This window comes from Apodemus sylvaticus, chromosome 2 (genome assembly GCF_947179515.1).
Source record: "Apodemus sylvaticus chromosome 2, mApoSyl1.1, whole genome shotgun sequence".
Taxonomy (NCBI): Eukaryota; Metazoa; Chordata; class Mammalia; order Rodentia; family Muridae; genus Apodemus; species Apodemus sylvaticus.
In genome coordinates, this window is record NC_067473.1 from 159,525,203 (window position 1) to 159,551,542 (window position 26,340).

At 38.0% G+C, this 26,340-nt stretch overlaps 1 protein-coding gene across 1 annotated transcript in view; it reads right to left on the bottom strand.

The window, feature by feature from the left end:
* Positions 1-11,227: 11,227 nt before the first annotated feature.
* LOC127677653 (vomeronasal type-2 receptor 26-like) overlaps positions 11,228-26,340 on the bottom strand; it is a 33,229-nt gene continuing 18,116 nt past the window's right edge. The window contains exons 4-6 of the mRNA XM_052172687.1: positions 25,330-25,554; positions 22,276-22,399; positions 11,228-12,120 (exon numbers count right to left, since the gene is read on the bottom strand). Coding sequence (XP_052028647.1) covers positions 11,228-12,120; positions 22,276-22,399; positions 25,330-25,554 — 1,242 coding nt within the window. The remainder of the gene's footprint in view (positions 12,121-22,275; positions 22,400-25,329; positions 25,555-26,340) is intronic.

A 26,340-nucleotide genomic window follows, 5' to 3' on the forward strand; every position in this document is an offset into this window, starting at 1 on the left:
AGCAGAACATCAGAGCATTTGAAGTATTTTGTTCCAGGCTCTTCTGGTATTTAAATTTTTCATTGAGAAATCGGCTGATGTTCTGTTGGCTTTTCTTTTACATGTTTTTTCTATGGGTATTTGTTGGTGGTGGTGGTCTTATAAGTACCCTCTCTTTGTTCGGCATGTTTGATGTTGAGATTTAATATGCTTTGTGGAAGTTCTTCTCTGGTCCTGACAGTGCCTGTGCTGCCACAGTACCAAGTTATGGGCGTAGGCCTAGGGGATTGACAGAAAACACTGACTCGGGTCCTTCAGAAAGGAGAATTCCAAAGCTTTATTGAGGGACCAGCAGTATATACTAGAGGCCAGGAAAAACAACAGGAAAAAACAATTTTAGCCATAGGTCAGGCACCTGGGAAATCCATACCAATTTTCTGGGAAGCAGGAAATTAGGAATCAAATTAACCACAGGATGTTCTGCAGGATGTTTCCTGTGCAAACAGCTCAGCTGGGGTCATTGACCTAAGCTCACCAAAGCCCAACAGGTCCTACCTGATCAGTGTTCCTCTCAGACCTGAAGTTTTGCATTTCTCTATTTGGGAAAGCCTTCTTCTATTATCTTGTTAAATATCTGGTCTATGCTAGTGAATGGGGATTATTCTTCCTCTATTCCTATATTTCAAAGATTTAGTCTTTTGATGGTGTCTCAAGTTTCATATTTGTGTGTGTGTGTGTGTGTGTGTGTGTGTGTGTGTGTGTGTGTGTATTCTCAATTTTTGTCTTGAGTGGTCCCATTCTTCTACCTTACCTACAAGTCCTGATGTTCTGTCTTCATCTTTATCAATTTGACTTGTAAGGCTTTACGCCCAGTTTATTAAATGAAATGTTGGTTCCAATTCCATTTTTTGTTTAATCATGAATATTCTTCAATAAGTCTATCACTTTTCAGAATTCTGTTTTCAAATCTGGAATTTAGTTTTTCATTTGATTCAGCTGCATATTGTGTGTCCTTGAATATAACAAGGCTATTACATTCCTACTGCCTTGCTTTTTGTTCATTTCTTCTTTAAATTCCCTGCATTATTTGGTATTTGTCACTATTCTTTTAATTCTGCTTCCTAAATTTCAGTGACATTTTATTTCAACGTACTTCTACAAGACTAGTGGTTTCGTGAGGGCACATATTGCCTTGGTCATTCACATTGTGTGTGTGTGTGTGTGTGTGTGTGTGTGTGTGTGTGTGTGTTTTGTGACACAACCTAAGCATGTATTTCTGTGCCTGTGTTTTTGTCTGGTGTTGTATTCTATATAGTCTCAGGATGGACTTGTATAGGGGTTTTACAACCAGGTAAAGTTTTGCCATGTAAAGATGGTGTAGGCAGGCTTGGTTCTGGCTTTGTGTGAAAGCCAAGCTTCCTGGTGCTTCAGTTGGGAGTACAGGGATGCAGTAGTGTGTTTGGGGTATTGACTATGCTAAGTCTTTGAGTTACCTTTGCTTCCATAGCTCAGCGTATTTTTATTTTTAAATATGAATACATGCATTTGTGTATGACTATGTGCACTCAAGTGTAGTTTTCAAAGGGGCCCAGAAGTGGTGGATGCCAAGAAGCTGGAGTGTAGGCAGTTGTGAGTTCCTCAGTGTGGGTGCTCAGAACTAAATTAAGATCCTTTGCAAGTGCTGTATGAATTCTTAATTTGAAGTCATTTTTCCATTTCTATTACATTATTATATATTTCTAAATATTGTACTGTACAGAACTATATGTCATATATACTTCATATGGTTATATATTTGTGAATATTTTAACTGAAGGTCACATGAATAAGACATAACTATGTTAAAAGACACAAGGGTGGTTGAATAGTTTGAATTTCTTGATTGTGGTGCTTTGACATTTTGCAGATCTAAAGCCAAATATTAATAGAATATCTTGAATCTTAACAGCTACGAACGGCTTATCTCTGAGTATGATTGCAGAAATTAGCATTTCAACAATCAGGTAAAATCATTTTTTTTAGATTTTTTTATTTGATATATTTTCATTTACATTTCAAAGGATTTCCCCTTTTCTAGACCCCCACTCCCTGAAAGTCCCATCAGCCCCCTTCCCTCCCCCTGTTTTCCCACCCAACCATTCCCACTTCCCTGTTCTGGTTTTGCCCTATAATGCTTCACTGAGTCTTTCCAGAACAAAAGGCCACTCCTCTGTTTTTTTGTACCTCATTTGATGTGTGGATTATGTTTGGGATATTCCAGTTTTCTAGGTTAATATCCACTTATTAGTGAGTGCATACCATGATTCATCTTTTGAGTCTGGGTTACCTCACTTAGTATGATGTTCTCCAGCTCCATCCATTTGCCTAAGAATTTCATGAATTCATTGTTTCTAATGGCTGAATAGTACTCCATTCTGTATATATACCACATTTTTTGGTATCCACTCTTCTGTTGAGGGATACCTGGGTTGTTTCCAGCTTCTGGCAATTATAAATAGGGCTGCTATGAACATAGTGGAACATGTATCCTTATTACATGCTGGGGAATCTTCTGGGTATATGCCCAGGAGTGGTATAGCAGGATCTTCTGGAAGTGGTGTGCCCAGTTTTCTGAGGAACGGCCAGACTGATTTCCAGAGTCATTGTACCAATTTGCAACCCAACCAGCAGTGGAGGAGTGTTCCTCTTTCTCCACATCCTGGCCAACACCTGCTGTCTCCTGAATTTTTAATCTTAGCCATTCTGACTGGTGTAAGATGAATTCTCAGGGTTGTTTTGATTTGCAATTCCCTAATGACTAATGAAGTTGAGCATTTTTTAATATGCTTCTCTGCCATCCGAAGTTCTTCAGGTGAAAATTCTTTATTTTACTCTGTACTCCATTTTTTAATAGGGTTATTTGGTTTCCTTGATCCGTTTGGAGTTGAGATTAGTACAAGGAGCTAAGAATGGATCTATTCGCATTCTTCTGCATGCTGACCTCCAGTTGAACCAGCACCATTTGTTGAAAAGGCTGTTTTTTTCATTGGATGTTTTCAGCCCCTTTGTCGAGGATCAAATGGCCATAGGTGTGTGGGTTCATCTCTGGATCTTCAATCCTGTTCCATTGAGCTGCCTGCCTGTCACTGTACCAGTACCATGCAGTTTTTAACACTATTGCTCTGTAGTATTGCTTGAGGTCAGGGATACTGATTCCCCCAGAATTTCTTTCGTTGTTGAGAATAGCTTTAGCTATCCTGGGTTTTTTATTATTCTAGATGAATTTGAGAATTGCTCTTTCTAACTCTGTGAAGAATTGAGTTGGGATTTTGATGGGTATTGCGTTGAATCTGTATATTGCTTTTGGTAAAATGGCCATTTTAACTATATTAATCCTGTCAATATAAGGAAATCCATCAATGCAATCCACTACATAAACAGACTCAATGAAAAAAACCACGTGATCATTTCATTAGACGCTGAAAAAGCATTTACAAAATTCAGCATCCTTTCATGCTAAAAGTCTTGGAAAGGACTGGAATTCAAGGCCCATACCTAAACATAGTTAAAGCACTGGAGAGCTAACCAGTAGCCAAAATAAAACTAAATGGAGAGAAACTTGAAGCAATCCCACTAAAATCAGGGACTAGACAAGGCTGCCCCCTCTCTCCATATCTTTTCAATATAACTCTTGAAGTCCTAGCTAGTGCAATTAGACAACATAAGGAGCTCAAAGGGATACAAATTGGAAAGGAAGAAGTCAAACTATCACTATTTGCAGATGATATGATAGTATAATTAAGTGACCCAAAAAACTCTACTAGAGAACCCCTACAGCTGATAAACAACTTCAGCAAAGTGGCTGGCTACAAAATCAACTCAAGCAAATCAGTAGCCTGTATATACTCAAAGGATAAGCAGACTGAGAAAGAAATTAGGGAAATGACACCATTCACAATAGCCACAAACATCATAAAGTATCTTGGGGTGACTCTAACCAAGCAAGTGAAAGACCTATATTACAAGAACTTCAGATCTCTGAAGAAGGAAATCGAAGAAGATCTCAGAAAATGGAAAAATCTTCCATGCTCATGGATGGGCAGGATTAATATAGTTAAAATGGCTGTCTTGCCAAAGGCAATCTACAGATTCAACGCAATCCCATCAAAATCCCAACCCAGTTATTCATAGAGCTGGAAATAGCAATGCTCAAATTCATCTGGAATAACAAATAACCCAAGATAGCTAAAACTATTCTCAACAGTAAAAGAACTTCAGGGGGATTCAGTATCCCAGACCTCAAACTTTACTACAGAGCAATAGTGATAAGAACTGCATAGTATTGATACAATAACAGGCAAATGGATCAATGGAGTAGGATTGAACACCCAGAAAGGAACCCACACACCTATGTTCACTTGATCTTCGACAAAGGAGCTGAAAGCATCCAGTGGAAAAAAGATAGTCTTTTCAACAAATGGTGCTGGTTCAATTGGAGGTCAGCATGCAGAAGAATGCGAATAGATCCATTCTTAGCTCCTTGTACTAATCTCAACTCCAAACGGATCAAGGACCTCCACATAAAACCTGACACACTGAAAGTAATTGAAAAGAAACTGGGGAAGACCCTTGAGGACATGTGCACAGGGGAAAAGTTCCTGAATAGAACACCAATAGCTTATGCTCTAAGATCAAGAATTGACAAATGGGACCTCATAAAACTACAAAGTTTCTGTAAGGCAAAGGACACTGTCAAAAGGACAAAACATCAATCAACAGATTGGGAAAGGATCTTCACCAACCCTAAATCTGACAGAGGGCTAATATCTAATATATACAAAGAAATCAAGAAGGTAGAACCCAGAGAACCAAATAACCCCATTAAAAAGTGGGGTACCGAGGTAAACAAAGAATTTTCACATGAAGAACTTCGGATGGCTGAGAAACACTTAAGAAATGTTCAACATCATTAATCATTAGGGAAATGCAAATCAAAACAACCCTGAGATTTCATCTCACAGCAGTCAGAAAGGCTAAGTTCAAAAACTCAGGAGATAGCAGGTGCTGGCGAGGATGCAGAGAAAGATGAATACTCTTCCACTGCTGGTGGGATTATAAGATGGTGCAACCACTTTGGAAATCAGTCTGGAGGTTCTTCAGAAAACTGGGCATGGCACTTCCAGAGGACCCTGCTATACCACTCCTGGGCATACACCCAGAGGATTCCCCAGAATGTAATAAGGACACATGCTCCACTATGTTCATAGCAGCCCTATTTGTAGTGACCAGAAGCTGGAAAGAACCCAGGTGTCCCTCAACGGAGGAATGGATACCAAAAATGTCGTATATTTACACAATGGAGTACTATTCAGCCATTAGAAACAATGAATTCATGAAATTCGTAGACAAATGGATGGACCTGGAGAACATCATACTAAGTGAGGTAACCCAGTCTCAAAAGATCAATCATGGTATGCACTCACTGATAAGTGGATATTAACCTAGAAACCTGGAATACCCAAGAAATAATCTACATATTAAATGATGTCCAAAAAGAATGGAGAAGTGGCCCCTGGTTCTGGAAAGACTCAATGCAACAGTATAGAGGAATACCTGAACAGGGAAGTGGGAAGGAGTAGATGGAGGAACAGGGGGAGGGAAGAGGGCTTATGGAGCTTGCAGGGAGTGAGGACACAGAAAAGGGGAAATTATTTGAAATATAAATAAAGAATTCATCGAATAAAAAAATAAATAAACAAAAATCATTTCTTTTAAAAATATTTTTATGATTTTTTTTGCAACACTTTATTATTACACCAAATTGTACCTGGAGATGTTACAACTTTACTTGGAGAGATTTTACATTAATGTTCTCTATGTCAAGGAATGGAAGCATATCATAAACTGTAGCTTTCTCCAAGTCATGTTTCTCAATATTTATTTCACATCTATCTTGAGAACATCAGAGGCTTAAATCCACTTATGGCATGCTTAAAGCTGAGTCTTAGCCAAAAAAAATGTATCTTAACACATTTTGAAAATCATTTTCTTAAAAATGTTAAAAGCCCATTGTTAAGAGAAAACCATTTCTTGGGGAAGATCTTTCTAATGAAATTATTTTATTGGTATTTTTTTTAAAGTTAGCTTATGCTCTTTTAAAGTTGGAAGTAAATGCTTTTATAATTATCAGGATCCACAAAGCAAAAAAACCACCCTTTAAATCTGTAGTAGGTTTGTATGTAGGAGGCAGGCCAAATTTTAATGTCTTCATAGTTTCTACATAGCCCTATTAACCTTTCACAGATCTAAGTTTGAACTGTATTTTGAACCACATCTGTATGAATCTGTTAAAAATGTTCTCTTGGCCAGAAACTCTCTAGGTGAGGCCTGCAAGAAGAAAGCTGTATCTCTCAAGCCTTTGCTAAGGCAACTCTGAGCTTTTCATTAACTCAGATGTAAGTCTTCTCATCTGAGTCTATTATCTCTAAGGCCGGACCTACACCCACTGTTCCTGCAAGGAGTAGCCTGTAACCAGACCCCAGTGTATGAAGGTCAAATAACAAAAGGAACCTGTAATATCAAAGCATACCTACAATTTTTGAAAGCAAAACCCAGTTTTAAACAATCTTTTCTCCTTAAAATTAATGGCAAGCACATTACTTACACATTGCAAAATTTGTCCAACATCTTGTATGTTTGACTGCATGACAGTCTAACTTACTGAAGAGACATTATTTTAAATCTTGTTTTTTATAAGTCTAATTTTTAGGATAAGAACAACATAAAATGTTATGCCAATTTAGAAATATCTTAGATGTCTGTTTTTCTTGGGTTGTGTCATGTCACATATTGCTTAAGATAGCCCTTACCCGGAATTATCATTTGGAAACTGACCTTTTGTTACCACTATTGTATTTTATAAAATATGTCCAATAACTTGTGAGCCAATACTCTATAGTCAAGACATGTAAAACTTTTATACCTTTAATACCAACTAGAAATAAAGATGAAGCAATCACAAGAATCTCATAAATTTGAACCAAATACACTTTTTCCCCAAGGGAGGAAAGTGAACCCAATCTTCACCGTTGTAGAAAAAAATTTTAGGAGAAATATCTGTTAGTCCATTTATCTCAGAACTGCTGGCCCTTAAAGAAACAGTTTTTTCCTCCAGCTGTGTTTGACTCCTAGTTAAGAATGTGAGGCACCTTAAATCAGCCCCCTCTGTTTAAACTGTGACTAGCAGGACTGCTAGCAGATAACATAATTTTTTTTACCATTTTTTACTTTTCAACATAAAGCATAAAAACAGCAATCATTCAGCCAATGAAAACAATAGGCAAACATGAATTGACACACATATGGACAGGGTTTGGTGCACCAAAGACAGACAACATACAGAGAGGGAACTTGATGTCCCAAAGAGATCCAAATATCTTAACCAGAACTAAGGATATCTCCAGTAGGATTCAGAGCGGAAACAGGATGCCTCCGTTTTCCTCTCCTCCCTGGGAGAGTATTGAAATAGCTTTTAACCATTTTTTCTTTCTTTTTTTTTTTTTTTGATACCAAGTCCTACACATGGAAAAACTGATTTTCTGAAATCTGCTTTTCTCTTGTTTAAAGTTTAACTCCTTATCTTCTTTTCCTTCTGGGAATTCTGCCAGAGAAGTGAGGGGAGGCACAGTGGCATCCAATCGTAGCTACTGATTGTTACTCCCCAGTGACCTGCTTTTTTAACCACTCTTGGGTTCATAAAAAGAAAAAAGGTTTAGAGAATGTGAGGAAGGGGTTGCCTAGGTGGACAGACACAGACATGGTATAGAATAAAGCTGGATAAATTCCTCAGGTGTGAGCCAGCCCTTGGTGGAAGATTTTAAGTGCCAAAGTGAAAGGAGCAATCTGCCCATAGGCTGTGACTGTGGACTTTAATTTTTCTAAAATTTTAAAGTCAAGGGGCTTGTTTTGGCTTTGGCTTTTTCTAGGTATTTGTCTTTGAAATAAACCCTGAAGTTAGAGTGACCATTTGTCCCTCTAAGTCTCATAGCTCCTTTAAGAGGGCTACTTGCTCCCTGAAGCTATCATTTGGTAAAGAGAAAATTTTTTTTCAGTGGCTCTCGTGCTGGCAGCTTTCTCCTCCAAGTTGACTTCCTCCCCGGGAGATAGTGTCAGCACCTGAATTATGACTAGATTTCAGAATTTATAAAGAAGGTCTTTTTGAGAAATTAGGGAAACCGTTTTAAATTAGGGAGACCATTTTAAATGTCCCTCCTCCATAACTATCAGAGGCAGGATGGATAAGAGAGCACTGAGACAGTGTCCAGACAAGCACTTTTTCAGAGAACTAGATCCTGGAAGCAGGAAAAAATTCTGAATAATGTCATTAATCAGAGACCAGTAGTTAAAGACAGTAATTGGAACTTTTTTCCCCGGACCAAAGTTGCATAGTAATCTCTAAAACAATTACTTACTCTAGCCCATGTTTTCTTATCTATGGCTCCTTACTCTGGGAACCAGGACAATTTGTCTGACATAATACTTAAGACCCTAAGTAATTCTCAAAGAAGTACTTAAGATCTCATTTTCTTAACCCAGTCCCTCGTGTCTTGAGCCTTAAAACAGGTTGAATAAATTCTTGTCCCATGGGGTCTCACCTTCCAAGAGACATTGTTGCCATGGAAATTTTCCCCTGGCCAAGTGCATCATCAGATCAACCATGCTTCGAACAAATCTGCTCTTGAAACTGTACTCGAAGGGCCTTCTTTCCTATGGCATCCTTCTTAACTGCTCCATAGGTACCTCACTGTTGGACACCAGATTGTACCAACCCACAAGACAGTCAACAGGGTTCCTGGAACTATCTAAGAAGAAGGCGAGGGGGCAAGACACAAGGATGGCATATTTAAAGACTTTATTGAGGACTGAATTATTCAAATACAATTTAGAAATAATTTGGTAGGTGATGACAAATTAATATTTCTTACTACAACAATGATAATAAAGTAAAATTCTAGATAATCTGTATAGGTATATACCAATAGACTAATCGAGAAATAGAATAAACTTTACTTGTGATGGGAAAATGATAAAAGTTCCAATTTCTATCATGAAGAGTATCTGGTGTTTTTTGAAATATTTTTATGTACAGAGATTTACTGGTCCTCTGTGGAAAAGCCTGAATATAGCTACATTATAGATGATGACATGCGTAAACTCATAAAGCTGTCTTAAGAAAAGCTGTAAATCAGAGAATACATAAAGTATTCCATATTCAGAGAATATTTACATGAACTGAAAACTGACAATTATACAATGTATAACGTAGACATGAAAATAACTGCTTAAGGCACAACAAAGGAATCAACACAAAGCTTACACTGAGGCATCCCTCTCGAGAACTGCAAGGGAGGGAACATGCTTGAAGATGGGAAAAAGTGGACTGGAATCATTATAATATTTCTTATGGAAAGTGGTGCAAAATGATTGTTTATATAATGAAAATTCTCTAAAGAATTTACGAGATTTTTAATACATTATTCCTCCATGTACTTAAAAGTCAAACTCAAGCAGTAAATTTATATTGGTTTTAAGAAATCACTGGATGATGAGTAGTCTCCATTAACCATACAGTGATTGACACAATGTAACAATTTACAACGTATTTGAATGTCTAAAGATTTAGTTAGCAACATATATTTGATGAACAGTTACATATTCTTTCAGATAACTTCAACCAGGATGTGAGATTCCTGCCATCCACTTGGAAATGCCCCTGGGCTGTGCTTGGCTTAAAACACTATGGTACATGACTTCAAGAGAGGAAGTGGTTCTAGGAAACAGGGATTTCTTTACACTTATGGTGTCCATATGCCTGGCAGCTTTTCAGAGTGGGATGTCTTCCTCTTTAAGTGAGTAAAACCCCATGAGTGGACAGTTTCAGACACTTTGAATCCAAGCATCTATGTCCAGCAAGTAATATCTTTGGAACAAACTTTACTATACCACTATCAAACAAGATTCCCATGGGATCTTCTGTGCTGCTTTTATTGCCAAATAAAAGCAACTCAGTCTAGTATGACATAAATTTGCCTAAGTGAAAGATAAGCAATAACTGAGAGAAAAGGTAGACTTGAAAGACCCTAAATGTTCTTGATCTTAAGATGGTAATGTATCCAACATTACAGAGTGCAAATGCACTATTGATTTAAAAACTAAGGAAGACATAAATAAGTTTTGTTCCAAAACATAATGAAAACAACATTGGCCAAGTAGTCTTTTTCTGTGCTGGATTTTAAGGATGGTTGAGCAATAATCCCTCCCATTGTTGCAAGGTCCAACTTTAGTTTGAACTGGGCTTGGTCTGGTAGCCATGTTTAAAACAAGTCCTTTGCTAGATAAAGGAAAATACCTGAAATTTACATGGTCTAGGATATAAAATTCTATGATTCTCCAAGTCCTGCTGAATACCTGGCCTTATACCTCTTGTCCATGCCCACATTTACCATAATATAGTCTCTGCTAGTGAGCAGATTCCAAAGATTATAAATGATATCAGCTTTCACTCTGTGAAGACAATGTGAAACTCCTAACTATGAAAAAGAAAATCGCTTCCCATGGTGACTGTTTACTCTCTCAGTAGACTCTATCCACTGATCTTTTGGATGTCCTCAGGATAAAACTCTCTGTGTTTCCCCTGGGACTCTTCCTAATCTTGCATCCATGTTATTTCAACTGAGTATAGAGAAGACCACAAAAACATCCCAAGACTGTGAAACTTACATGATAAACTGTGTGCTTTGTCAGGCCCTTCAGAAGTGAGAAACAGCAACCATGAAATTTCTGTTACAGAATTCATGATTACAATGAAATTAACTGGTATTGAATATAAAGAGTAAGGCTGCATATGACTAACAGAGAAGAATCACATTTTAAAACATCTGTTACTTTTATTCCACACAAATGATGAGCTCTCATTGTTAAAATTAACATTCCCAATCCTGTTACATTGTTTAAAAAATTAAAAAAAAAAAAAACTGTGATTTAAAGAAACATCTAGTAAGCATACCTAAAGTCACCACTAGTAGGCAACTATCTAAACTTTGATGGCTGGGTTCATTCTGTCTAGTTGGCTCCAAGGATTGCTGGGATGGGTGATTAAATTGCAGATGTCTTTCTTTGATGAAATGCATTGGTTTCACACCACTCTTTTGAATATTCTGACATGATTCATTTTACACAAATCACAATAAAGTCCTTTGTCTTAAAATATTCATTTAAAGACATTCTTCCTAAAATTGTCACCTGACCTCAGTAGGATCATATAGCATTTGGGAAGAAACATGCATCCTAGTAAACCAGCACTGGAGGCCAGAATTGAAAAGATTTCCACAGCTACCATGGTTTTGCCTGTGGAACTCAGGTAAGTGGGTATAAAAGAAATCCACACACTACAGAAAACCATCATGCTGAATGTGATTGTTTTAGCCTCATTGAAGGTATCAGGTAGCCTTCTAGCCAAAAAAGCAATAAGCAAGCTGAGACTGGCCAGAAAGCCCAAGTACCCCAGAACACAATAGAAAGCAAGGGTGGAACCCTCATTACACAAGAGGATGATTTGCCCATACTCTGACTGCATGTCAACATCAGGGAAGGGAGGATATGTTCCCAGCCAGACTGCACAGATGCACACTTGAATGATGGAACCACAGCAGACTATAGCATTTGAGAGTCTGGTCATCATCCACATTTGGAAGGTGCTTCCTGGTTTGATGGTTTTGAAGGCCATGACCACAATGAATGTCTTTGCCAAGATAGCAGAAACAGCAACAGAAAATACAACCCCAAAAATCATTTGTCTCAAGACACAAGTGAGTGTTCTGGGTTGCCCAATGAATGTCAATGAGCAAAAGAAACAGAACATTAAAGAAACAAGGAGGACATAACTGAGATTTCTGTTATTTGCTCTGACAATGGGTGTGTCCCGATAGCGAATGAATAATCCTAAAATCATAGCTGAAAATGCAGATAAACTAATGGCCACAGAGACCAAAACCACTCCCAGAGTATCTTCATGGGATAAAAATGCTATAATTTTAGGGAGACATTGATTCCTCTGCTCATTTGGATACTGATCTTCAGGACATTTGAAGCATTGATCCATATCTGAAAATGAGGCAGATTGTTTCATTACATTCAACCCATAAATTTCCAAATGTACCTATAAGACCTATATCTTGCACAGAGAATTCGTTGAATTCTCTAGAAAACGTCTGTGGATATATTCACTAAAACATGATAAAAACAATTAATGAATAAGTGAAGATTGATAACTTAAAGGGACAGTAAAAATCTTCAACAAAATTAAAGAACTCTTCCCTAATCTAAAAAAGAAAAACCCATGGGCAGACAATGAGCTTACAGAACTCAAAACAAACTGCACCAGAACAGAAATAACTCCCATCACATAAAATTCAAAACCCCAAATGTACAAAACAAAGAAAGAATATTAAAAGCAGTAAGAAAAAAAATGCCAAGTAGCATATTAAGGAAGAACTATCAGAATTACACCAGACATCTCACCAGAGACCATGAAAACCAGAAGATCCTGGGCAGATCTCACACAGAACTCAAATGCCAGCCCAGACTACTATACCCAGCAAAACCCTCAATCACTATAGATGGTTATTCCATGATATTCCATGATATAGATAGATATTCCATGATAAAACCAAATTTACACAATATCTTTCCACAAATCCAGCCCTTAAAAAGGATAATAGATTGAAAATGCCAATACAAGGAGGGCAACTACAGCCTAGAAAAAGCAACATAGTAATCTTCTTTCAACAAACCCTAAAGAAGATAACCACACGAACATAAAAATGACATAAAAAAAAAACAGGAGGCAACAATCACTATTACTTAATATCTATTAAAATCAATGAACTCAATTCCCCAATAAAAAGACATAGACTAAAAGACTGGATACTTAAACAGGACCCCAAATTTTGTGGCATACAGGAAACATACCATGTTGTCAAAAAACAAAAAAACAAAACAAAACAAAAAAAACCAAACAAACAAAGAAAACACTACCTCAGGGTAGAAGACTGGAAAATAATTTTCCAAGACAATGGTCCAAGGAAATAAGCTTGAGTAGCCATTCTATTACAAGATAAAATCAACTTTCAACCTAAAGTCATCATAAAAGACACAGAAGGACACTTCATACTCATCAAAGGAAAAATCTAAAAGGAAGAACTCTCAATTCTGAACATATATACTCAAAAGGGCACACTCTGTCATAAAAAAACCTTACTAAAGCCCAAAGCACACATTGTACCTCACACAATGATTGTGGGTGATTTGAACACTCCACTCTCCTCAATGGAACAATCATGGAACACAAACTAATCAGAGATACAGTGAAACAAATTGATGTGTTGGGCCAAATGGTAGCAGATATCTATAAAACATTTCAACCTAAATCATAAGACTATATCTTCTTCTCACCACCTTATGGTATCTTCTTCAAAATTGACCCCATAATTGGTCACAAAACAGACCTCAACAGATATGAGAAGATTGAAGTAATTCCATGACTCCTATCAGATAACTACAGATTAAGACTGGTCTTCAATAGCAACAAAAATAACAGAAAGCCCATATAAACATGGAAGATAACCAATGCTCTATTCAATTATACCTTGGTCAAAGAAGAAATAAGGTTAGATATTAAAGACTTTTCAGAATTTAATGAAAATGAAGGCACAACATTACCAATCTTATGGGACACAATGAAAGCAGTGCTAAGCGGAAAACCTATAACCCTGAGTGCCTCCAAAAAGAAACTGGAGAGAGTGTACACTAGCTTCTTAATGGCACACCCGAAAGCTCCGGGAAAAAAAGGAAGCTAATACACTGAAGAGGAGTAGAAGGCAGGAAATCATCAAACACAGGGCTGAAATCAACCAAGTTTAAACAAAAAGAACCATACAATGAATCAACAAAACTAGGAGCTGGCTCTTTGAAAAAAATCAACAATGATAGATAAACAGTAAGCCAGACTAATCATAGGGTATAGAGACAGTATTCAAATTAACAAAGATCTTTACCAACCTTATATCCGACAGAGGGCTAATATCCAATATATACAAAGAACTTAAGATGTTAATCCAGAGAACCAAATAACACTGGTAAAAAATGGGGTAAAGAGCTAAACAAAGAATTTTCAACTGAGGAATATTGTATGGCTGAGAAGCACCGAAATAAATGTTCAACATCCTTATTCATCAGGGAAATGAAAATCAAAACAGCACTGAGATTTCACCTCACACTGGTCAGGATGGCTAAGATCAAAAACTCAGGGGACAGCAGGTGCTGAAGAGGTTGTGGAGAAAAAGGAACACTCCTCCACTGCTTGTGGGATTGCAAGGTGGTATTACCACTCTGGAAAGTAGTTTGGTGGTTACTCAAAAACTGGGCATAATACTACTGGAGAACCCTGCTATACCACTCCTTGTCATATACTCAGAGGATTCTACACAGTGTAATAAGAACACATGCTCCACTATGTTCATAGAAGTTTTATTTATAAAAGCCAGAAGCTGGAAAGAACCAAGCTGTCCCCCAACAGAGAAATGGATACAGAAAATGTGGTATATATACACAATGGAGTGCTATTCAGCCATTAAAAACAATTATTTCATGCAATTCTTAAACAAATGGATGGAACTGGAAAATATCATCCTTAGTGATATAACCCAATCACAAAAGAACACTCATGGTATGCATTCACTGATAAATGGATATTAGCCCAGAAGCTTGGAATACCTAAGACACATTTCACATATCAAATCATGCCCAAGAAGGAGGAAGAACAAAGTATGGATTTCTGGGTACTTTACAGAAAGAAGAAAACATACCCACAGAAGGAGATACAGAGACAAAGGTTTTAGCAGAGTCTGAGGAAAAGACCATCCAGAGACTACCCCACCCAGGTATCCATCCTATATACAGTTACACAATCCAGTCACTATTGTGGCTGTCCACAAGTGCTGGCTGAATGAAGCAAGAAATAGCTATCACCTGGGAGGCTCTCCTAGTGCCTGACAAATACAGAAAGGGACACTCTCAGCCAGCCATTGAATTGAGCACAGGATCCACAATGGGGGAGCAAGAGAAAGGACCCAAGACCTGAAGGTGTTTCTAGTGCCACGGGAGGAATAACAATAGGAGTCATCCAGTACTCCCAGAGCAACCAGGGGGAAAAACGTCAACCAAAGAATACAAATGGAGTTACCCACAACTCCAGATGTAGGCAGCAGTGGATGGTCTTCTTAGATACCAAAGGGAGGAGAGGCCCTTGGTCCTGGAAAGACTTAATGCAGTAATGTAGAGGAATACCAGGACAGGGAAGCAGGGGAGGGTTGATTGGGGAAGAGGACATGGCTTATAGGATTTTCAGGTGAGGGGGGAAACATGAAAGGGGACAACATTTGAAATGAAAATAAAGAATATATCTAATGAAAATTATGCATTTTAAATTTCAATGAACCTATAGTGTTAAAGACAGATAAAATATGTTGCATTTTAAAGGATACATATGTAAACAATCTATACTGTAAACTTTTTATTCAAATGGAGATTTTAATTTGTTTGTACTTTGATGAACTTTTGTAAAAAAGGACTTAGTTGAAAAAAGTTTGTACTCTATTTGCCTAGAAACAGTGCAAAACACTAGGAAAGCCAATACTACATCAAAACAGGAGGTAAAGCTGGGTTTGTGGATAGATATTGGGTAAACTTGGTTTTGTCATGGAATATCTTAGTTTCTCCATCTACGGTGATTGAGAGTTTTGCTGGATATAGTAGTTTTGGCTGGCATTTGTGTTCTCTTAGAGTCTGCATGAGATCAGCCCAGAATCTTCTAGCCTTCATAGTCTCAGGTGAAAAGTCTGCTGTGATTCTGATAGGTCTTCCTTTATATGTTACTTGGCCTTTTTCTCTTATTGCGTTTAGTATTCTTTCTTTGTTTAGTACATTTGGTGTTTTGATTATTATGTGATGGGAAGTATTTCTGTTCTGGTCCAGTCTGTTTGGAGTTCTGTAGGCTTCTTGTATATTCATAGACATCTCTCTCTTTAGGTTAGGGAAGTTTTCTTCCATAATTTTACTGAAGATATTTCCTGGCCCTTTAAGCTGTAAATCTTCACTCTCATCTATGCCTATAATCCTTAGGTTTGGTCTTCTCATTGTGTCCTGGATTTCCTGGATATTTTGGGTTACAAGCTTTTGGCTTTTTGCATTTTCTTTAACTGTTGAGTCCATGGTTTCTATGGTATCTTCAGCGTCTGAGATTCTTTCTTCTATCTCTTGTATTCTGTTGTTGATATTTGCATCTCTGTCCCCTGATTTCTTCCCAAGGCTTTCTATCTCCAAAGTTGTCTCCCTTTGAGTTTTCTTAGTAGTTTCTACTTCTGATTTTAGATCCTGGATTGTTTTGTTTAGCTCCTTCACTCGCTTGTTTGTGCTTTCCTGTAATTCTTTAAGAGATTTTTGTGTTTCCTCTTTCATGACCGCAGCCTGTTGACCAAAGTTCTCCTGTATTTCTTTAAGTGTTCTTTGCGTTTCCTCCTTGTTGGCGTTTGTATTCTCCTGGATTTCTTTCAATGATTTTTGTGTTTCCCTTGCAAGGACTTCTAACTTTTGATCCATTTTCTCCTGAATTTCTTTAAGTATGTCCTTCATGTGTTCCTGTACCAGCATCATGACCAGTGATTTTAAATCCAAATCTTGTTTTAATGGTGTGATGGGGTATCTAGGACATGCTGGTAAAGGAGAATTGGGTTCAGATGTTGCCATATTGCCTTGATTTCTGTTAGTGACCTTCCTGCATCTGCCTTTTGCCATCTAGTTCTCACTGGTGTTAGTTGGTGTTGTCAATGCTGGACTCACCAGTGCAAGCTGCCCCTTCCCAGGTGGCCTCTGGTGCACAGCTTACCTCCTGCACTGCCTGGAGACAGGGTGTTGTTGTCCAGGTTCAACTGGAGGTCAGCATGCAGAAGAATGAGAATGGATCCATCCTTGTCTCTTTGTACTAAGCTCAAATCCAAATGGATCAAGGACCTCCACATAAAGCCAGACACTCTGAAGCTAATAGAAAAGAAACTGGGGAAGACCCTTGAGGACATCGGTACAGGGAGAAAGTTTCTGAACAGAACACCAATAGCGTATGCTCTAAGAGCAAGAATTAACAAATGGGACCTCATAAAATTGCAAAGTTTCTGTAAGGCAAAGGACACCATCAAGAGGACAAATCGGCAACCAACAAATTGGGAAAAGATCTTCACTAATCCTACATCAGATAGAGGGCTGATATCCAATATTTATAAAGAACTCAAGAAGTTAGACTCGAGAAAACCAAGCAACCCTATTAAAAAAATGGGGTACAGAGTTCAACAAAGAATTCTCACCTGAAGAACATCGGATGGCGGAGAAGCATCTTAAAAAATGCTCAACTTCATTAGTCAATAGGGAAATGCAAATCAAAACAACCCTGAGATTTCACCTTACACCAGTCAGAATGGCTAAGATTAAAAAGTCCTGAGATAGCAGGTGTTGGAGAGGGTGTGGAGAAAGAGGAACACTCCTCCACTGCTGGTGGGGCTGCAAATTGGTACAACCACTCTGGAAATCAGTCTGGTGGTTCCTCTGAAAACTGGGCACCTCACTTCCAGAAGATCCTGCTATACCACTCCTGGGCATATACCCAGAGGATTCTCCACCATGTAATAAGGATACATGCTCTACTATGTTCATAGCAGCCCTATTTATAATTGCCAGATGCTGGAAAGAACCCAGGTATCCCTCAACAGAAGAGTGGATGCAAAAAATGTGGTATATCTACACAATGGAGTACTATTCAGCCATTAGAAACAATGAATTCATGAAATTTTTAGGCAAATGGATGGAGCTAGAGAACATCATACTAAGTGAGGTAACCCAGACTCAAAAGATGAATCATGGTATGCACTCACTAATAAGTGGATATTAACCTAGAAACCTGGATTACCCAAAACATAATCTACACATCAAATGAGGTACAAGAAGAAAGGAAGTGTGGCCCCTTGTTCTGGAAAGACTCAATGAAGCAGTATTCAGCAAAACCAGAATGGGGAAGTGGGAAGAGGTGGGTGGGAGGACAGGGGGAGAGAAGGGGGCTTACGGGACTTTTTGGGAGTGGTGGGGCTAGGAAAGGGGAAATCATTTGAAATGTAAATAAAAAATATACCGAATTAAAAAAAAAAAAACAGGAGGTAAGAACAAGATGGGAAGTAGAAAAACAGCACAGTAGAATAACTTAGAAATTATAAGTGTACTTAGAGATTAAAAAGGAACTTAGAAATTGGGAAGAATTTCTTAAAGAGAGAGTATTTGGAATAGAGAATTATTTGTAGAAGAACTTGGAAATAAATGTTAAAATCACTTTTTACAGTGTCCCTTTTTCTTCCAGAGACTTTCCTTAGCAGGCTGTAAGTCTTAGCCTCCAAGTTCTGGACAGAGAAGAAGGAAAGCTACTTTACATAATCCCCAACTCTTTTATTCTGAGGTACTAAATACCAGAGCCTATAGTTTCTGGCCCCTAGAAGAACTGAGATGCAGGCCAGGTACTACTGCAAAGTAACTTAGACTTAAGTCAGGTAAATGTTTTATTATTGAAAAGCATCCATAAATTTCTCACAAGACCAAGGCTTACTCTCCATCCACCACCACTCAACGCTTTACCACCTCTGCTACCTCCAAGAGAGAACTAGACTGTCAGAGCAGGTCTCTAACAGCAACACCTAGAAACTAAAACTCTCTAACATTTTCTGACATCTATGTTTAGGAACAGTAATATTTTCTTTTGATTCTTTCATTTTGTTTTTTTATCAAAGGATGTATCATTGCTCTAGAAATAATGCTGAAGCCAATACATTTTAGGTGAATAGTTTTTCTTAGGGTGAAAAACTCTTGTTTCTGACAAGTTCCTTAATATCCTGGAGTAAAATCTGATTAGAATTTATCACTAGAAAAAATTTTATGGTGACAATGGCATGATCTGTGGATACAGTTGAATCTAGGGCTGCATATAAAGCTTTAGGTTCTATTCCCAGCACAAAAATGTGTTAAAAATATAATGATGGTAGAAATATGATTCTCAGAAATTTTAGTAAACTAGAATCTTATCACCCAATTAAAATCCTGATTTTCAGTAAATGTAAACTTGAAAATCACCCACAGCCCTCCCTGCACATCACTCACAGCCCCACACATCATTCAGAGCCCCACACATCACTCACAGCCCCACACATCATTCATCCTCAGGGATCTCTCAGTACTTGGTTAGACTGTGACCTGATGCTGGCTGACCATACCAAGGAATGCATAATAAGAGCTCCCTCAAAAATCAAAGTATTTCAAACGGAAACTTTTAGTTCATACAGGAAATACTTATTTAATTATAAGCAAATAGTTATGTAGTTTCTACAATTCCCCATAGGAAGTAAACCCTGGGTCCCAGTGTCCCAGGGTTCCAGAAAAGGACTACAGTATCTGCCATCCTTGTCACTCTGATACAGTCCTTTTAGCAGTTCCTGTCACTTGACAAGTCCGTATTTTGTCTCAACCGACTCTAGGTTTTATGACATTAGCACTTTATATGTTTTCTCAGAAGTCTAATTTCCATGTTAAAAAAATTGCTTATATTAACGCTTATTATAAGCATGACATAAGGTCATGCTCTATAACGTATCTCATACTATAGGGTATACAGGGAGCACTAGCTGTTTATACTATACACAGAGCACTAACCTTACCCATTAATACTGCTCTAGCTGTCATAGAACCAGTAGTGAAAAGCAGGGAACCAAAGAAAACAAACTTAAACTCAAAGATGTGCAGAAGACAAAGCTGGACCAGATACAGGAGAACACTCCTTTGGCCATAGTCACCCAGGAGGCTCAGCCTGGAGGATTGCTGGAACCTAGGAGTTTGAGATCAATACAAACAGCATAGCAAATAAAACAAACAGATAAATATCAGTGACAAAAATAACTGGGTTGAGATCAATGTTTTTGTTTGTTTTTGTTTTGTTTTTCTTCTTTATTTTTTATTCGATATATTTTTATTTATATTTCAAATGATTTTCCCTTTTCTGGTCCCCCACTCCCAGAAAGTACCACAAGTCCACTTCCCTTCCCCTGTACTTCCATCCATCCCATCCCACTTCCCTGTTCTGGTTTTGCCCTATACTGCTACACTGAGTTTTTCCAGAACCAGGGCACTCCCCTGTTCTTCTTGTACATCATTTGATGTGTGGACTATGTTTTGGGTATTCCAATTTTCTAGGCTAATATCCACTTATTAGTGAGTGGATACCATGATTAATCTTTTGAGACTGGGTTACCTCACTTAGTATGATGTTCTCCAACTCCATCCATTTGTCTAAGAATTTCATGAATTCATTGTTTCTAATGGCTGAATAGTACTCCATTGTGTATATATACCACATTTATTGCATCCATTCCTCCGTTGAGGGATACCTGGGTTTTTGCCAGCTTCTGGCTATTATAAATAGGGCTGCTATGAACATAGTGGAGCACATAGCCACATTACCTGCTGAGGATTCCTCTGGGAATATGCCCTGGATTGGTATAGCAGGATCCTCCAGAAGTGACTTGCCCAGTTTTCTGAGGAACCACCAGACTGATTTCCAGAGTGGCTGTACCAATTTGCAAACCCACCAGCAGTGGAGGAGTGTTCCTCTTTCTCCACATCCTTGCCAACACCTGCTTTCTCCTGAATTTTTAATCTTAGTCATTCTGACTGGTATAGGGTGAAATCTCAGGGTTGTTTTGATTTGCATTTCCCTAATGAATAATGAAGTTAAGCATTTTTTAAGATGTTTTTCAGCCATCTGAAGTTCTTCAGGTAAAAATTCTTTGTTTAGCTTTGTAACCCATTTTTTAATAGGTTTATTTGGCTTTCTGGGATCTAACTTCTTGAGTTCTTTGTATATATTGGATATTAGCGCTTTATCTGATGTAGGGTTGGTGAAGAACAACCCAATTTATTGGTTGCCAATTTGTCCTTTTGATGGTGTCTTTTGCCTTACAGAAACTTTGTAATTTTATGAGGTCCCACTCAGGGCTGGAATCAATAAAGTGAAAACCAAGAGAACCATACAAAGAATCAATGAATGCAGGAGCTGGTTCATTGAGAAAATCAACAAGATAGATAAATCGTTAGCCAGACTGACCAAAAGGCACAGAGAAAGTATGCAAATTAACAAAATTAGAAATGAAAAGGGAGACATAACAATAGAAACTGAGGATATTGAAAAAAATCATCAGATCCTACTACAAAAGCCTATACTCAACACAACTGGAGAATCTGAAGGAAATGGGCAATTTCCTAGACAGATACCAAATATACAGATTCAATGCAATAACCATGAAAATCCAAACTCAGTTCTTCATAGAGTTAGAAAGAGCAATTCTCAAATTCATCTGGAATAACAAAAAAACCAGGATAACTAAAACTATTCTCAACAACAAAAGAAATTCTGGGGGAATCAGTATCCCTGACATCAAGCAAGACTACAGAACAATAGTGTTAAAAACTGCATGGTATTGGTACAGTGACAGGCAGGTGGATCAATGGAATAGGATTGAAGGTCCAGAAATGAACCCACATACCTATGGCCACTTGATCCTTGAAAAAGGAGTTGAAAACATCCAGTGGAAACAAGATAGCCTTTTCAACAAATGGTGCTGGTTCAACTGGAGGTCAGCATGCAGAAGAATGCGAATTGATTCATCCCTATCTCCTTGTACTAAGCTCAGCTCCAAATTGATCAAGGACCTACACATAAAGCCAGACAATCTGAAGCTAATGGAAAAGAAACTGGGGAAGACCCCTGAAGACATCAGTACAGGGGGAACGTTCCTGAACAGAACACCAATGGCTTATGCTCTAAGATCAAGAATTGTTTTGTTTTTTAAGACAGGGTTTTTCTGTTCAGCCCTGGTTGTCATGGAACTCACTCTGTAGATCAAAATTGCCTTGAACTCAGATATCCACAAACTGAGAGTTGGCATTAAGAACTTTGCCACCTCCACCAAGCATTAACTTGTTTTTAAGTATTGAGAGTCAGCTACGTAAATATAATTGTGTCATCAGGTGTTGTGTTTTCACCCCTAACTAGTGGTGTATCATTTCCACATTCAGAACCATTTCTAGACATTTCCACATTGAGAACCATTTTATAAATACCTGTTTCATTTGTAATCTCTCCAGCTGCACATGAGACACAATCATAACAACAGAATGCATACAGACCGTCTTGTGTTTTCCTAAATCCAAGAGGACAACTTTGTTTGCAAAGAGAAAAAGGAATCTGTATAGGAGACATGAGAGGAGCAAAGGCAGTCAGCTCATGACATTCAGTATTAGCATCGAGATGGTAAATTTCAGCAGAACATCTGTGTACTATAAGAAAGAAGTACCAGGCTCAGTCCCAGAGAGTGTGAAGCCAAACTGCCTGTTTCTCCCAATCCCCAATTCTCTTTTTGAACTGTTGCTTTATTTTATTTCATTGTTTGATTGATTTTCTTGCTTTCATTTATTTCATTTTATTTATTTCATATATTTTGATCATGTCCTTCCCTTCTCCCATCTCTGTCCAGGTCCTCACCTTCTCTCAACCTGCCCAAATTTGAGTTCTTTCTCAAGAAAACATACTGAAGTCCCTAAAACTCAACTAAGCATCAAAACCTTGAAAATAAAATACAACAGCACAAAAAGATAAAGAAATAAAAACAAAACTGTAACCAAATAAAATATGTGTGTATTGTGGATTCCTTTCTTGTGCTGCCCAAGTACTCCTGGATATGAGACCTGTCTTGGGGTGATTGATGTACCCAGTGTTTCCAATTGGAAAAAACTTACAAGGTCTCCTGAGGACCATAATGTTGAACATTACTACATGTCACCTATTTTTATCACAACACAGAGATGTTCATTGTGAATAGTTCCAACAATGATATGAGTGTGCATATAATTTTACATTGAAATACAGAAATACCTGTCACATGATATTTAATCACACTGTGAACCCTGAGATTATATTATTTACTGAAAAATCTATTTCTAGTTGTGGTAAGGCTCAATCACAGAATATATACTTAATCCCAACTAAAGAAGGTAACATAGTTTGTAGAATAAAGCACGAACATTTGAAAGTAACTTCTAATTGAGGGGCAGGCAAAGTGAAAATCAGAGAAAGATTTGAAAGAATGAGTCAGAGATAGGAAACACACAACTCTCATTAGACAAGACAGGAAAGAAAAGCAATTTGCTTGGGTACTAGCTTCTACAATCAGGTACTGAGGTGGGACAAAGTGACAGATGAAGGGCCCTTGAGAATACTTGTATCAATTTAGGAGCTCTTTAAAATCATGATCAGCAATTAGAAAATCATCAATTCATCAAAACAGCTTTATTACATGAAAGTATATCTTCATATTGATTCTGAATGAAATGTACCCAATAAAATGAGTAAATACACAGGAAATTAAGCTACATAATACTGTGTGGAAAGAGGAGCAATATCTAATTCAAAGTATCTGGGTACACCCAGATACTCTCAGAATGCACCCATTACAACCACTCAAAACTGTGGACTGTCTCCAGAAATTTTACTCACTTGTCATAACATATCCTAGAGGGTTCTGTTAGAAACATAAAGGAATAGTGCATGAGGGTTGGTGGGGGGAATGAGCTTTACTTGCACAACTTGTACAGAGACAGGTTGTAGAGAGTACAAGCAAGACACAGGTAATGACAGAACCAGGAGAACTTAAGAAGGAGCCAAAAGATTAGAACACATTGCCAAACTTAGTATGAAACAAAGCAGAGCAAATTCAGTCAGAAACTGAAAGAAGTCAGATTGAAACAGTTAGCTTGAGGAAGCCATTGAGCCAGAATACCAGAGTTGAACCAGCCAGCCAGAACTCAGAAAGAGGTAGAGATGGGGAGGTTCTTCAGCTTTAAGTCTCAAAGGCTGTAAATGTTCTAGAACTAGAATAGACTATAGGAGTCTAGAAGCATCCTGAAGTAGAATTAGGATAGCAGGTGGAGGCAGTAAGCCTCAGAGATGACAATTAACTTCATAAAATCAAAGTTATATTTATAAGTCCTTATTTGGGGAGACTGGTTTCATCCAAATGTGTTTAATTTATTTATTTACTGAAGGCAGTTACTTCCACTAAAGCCTTGACCACTATGATCCATCCAAATAGCTGTCCAAGATGTTGTTTCTTTTTTCTTTTTTCTTTCTAGGTAAGCCATGGATGTAACTCATCATAGTAAGAATGAAACCATTTGAGGAATTAATCCAAAATGAATCAGTAATTCTTACAGTGATTTGTAGGCAGAAAGTTCTGGCATTCAGCATTATAAAGGACAAAATAAGGGTACTGTCAGCCTGATGGCACTCAACATTCCCTTAACCCTGTTCTCTGAGGAATTCCATTCTGAGCACAGCGCACAGTGCTTGTGGGACCATGGTGTGTGTTGCTTGGTTGGGCAAGGAGATTCAACTCCATAATCCTGTGGCCATCAGTCACATGTGACATGCTCCACTCCCTAGTGTTCTGGCTGGACTCCACCTCTGCAGTCACCTGGCTATAGGCAGGCTTTCCCTGCCCTTGGTTACCTGGCAATACCAGGAGTGGTATCCATTACTATAAATGGATACTTTTTGCCCCTCCTAGTTCTCTTTTATCCTTCACCTCTCTCTCTCTCTCTCTCTCTCTCTCTCTCTCTCTCTCTCTCTCTCTCTCTCTCTCTCTCTCTCTCTCTCTCTCTCTCTCTCCCCCCCTCTCATTCTCTCTTTCAAGTGGTCATGGTCATTCCTCATCTCTCTATCTTCTCTTTCTCCTTTTCTCATTTTAGTCTTTTAATAATAAAACATAAAACTATGAACTGTCTCTTTTATTAAACCTGCACTGTAAAAGCACAAAGAAAGCCTCAGAATTTCCAGTGGACTTGGGAAAGGATCCATGCCAGACTCCACACAGCCTGCTGAGCCCCCTCACAGCTAAACAGCTTTACCTATAATAGGTATTCAAGGCTGTGCCAATGGCCCTGCCCACTAGCCCTGCAGTTCACTTCCTGTGGGCCTTCAGTATGTTTTGTCTTGCTGGTGTACCTATCCCCTCAGGTTCTGCATGCCAGAGCTCTCCTATGAAGGACCTCCTGCCACCGTCACCTGCACAGTCTCCTCCTTTTTTTTTCTCCACAAGTGCTGACTTTAAAGATACTCACCTGATTGTTGTATACACCCAAATTTATGAGTTTGTCATTTAGGGAAAGATAGTGAACGCTGTTAGATTCAAACAGAAACTCGCCAACTTTCACTTGAGCTTTGGTACCACTCTGTAGAGGATGGTAATTAAAGATGTCAAGCTTGGTTGCTGAATCTTCCTGGTTCACAATGTTCTCCTCATTGATGTTTCTTCCAAGTTTGCCCTTTTGTAAGAATGGATGGAGCTTAAAGAAAAAATAACTGTCAGAAATTGCAGTATAACTCACTGGGATGCAAATAAACCAGGTTACTATAATTGCACTCTCTTTTACAAACTGTATGTTCCTGTGGCTTTAATTTTTGTTTAATTTATCAAATATTTATCATAAGGCTAATACGTGTAGGACTATATGAAGATATTAACATAGTTATATGCTTTTCACCAAATCTATCACCACTATTCAGGTTTTATTTCCAAACTTTTCTCAGTCACTCAGTGATGAGTGGCAGATTTTGAAATTTACAATTTGAAAAATTATGAAAAATAAAAATGATGTGAATGAGGTTGTTTAAAAATTTGCATAAGAGTTATTCAGAAAAGCTATAATTTTTCACCACTATACATAACTCAAGAAATATCAAATAAAATAAAATTTTCAGATTTTAAAATATGAAATTTGTAAATAAGGAAGGAGGCAAAAGAAGAACAACTGTGGTACAGAAATGGATAGGAACATGTGATGGAGACCTGCAAAGGTGGATCAGAGTCAGAGAGCATAGTATAGGGTAAGTTAAGAAAACCTGAAGATTACGAAGAAGTCATATATAGCTACAACTTTAAGCTAGTTACAAAGAAAAATGCAATTAAAAAGAATTTAAACAGAGGTATTACAGTTTATTATATATAAAATATCCTTGTGGCAGATAAGAAGCCCCCAAAAGACCCCAAGACAATGCAGGTTATGATCATTGCCTTTGGTTACACATACAAACCAGATGGTGAGACCCTACTGCTGAAGACACGACACACT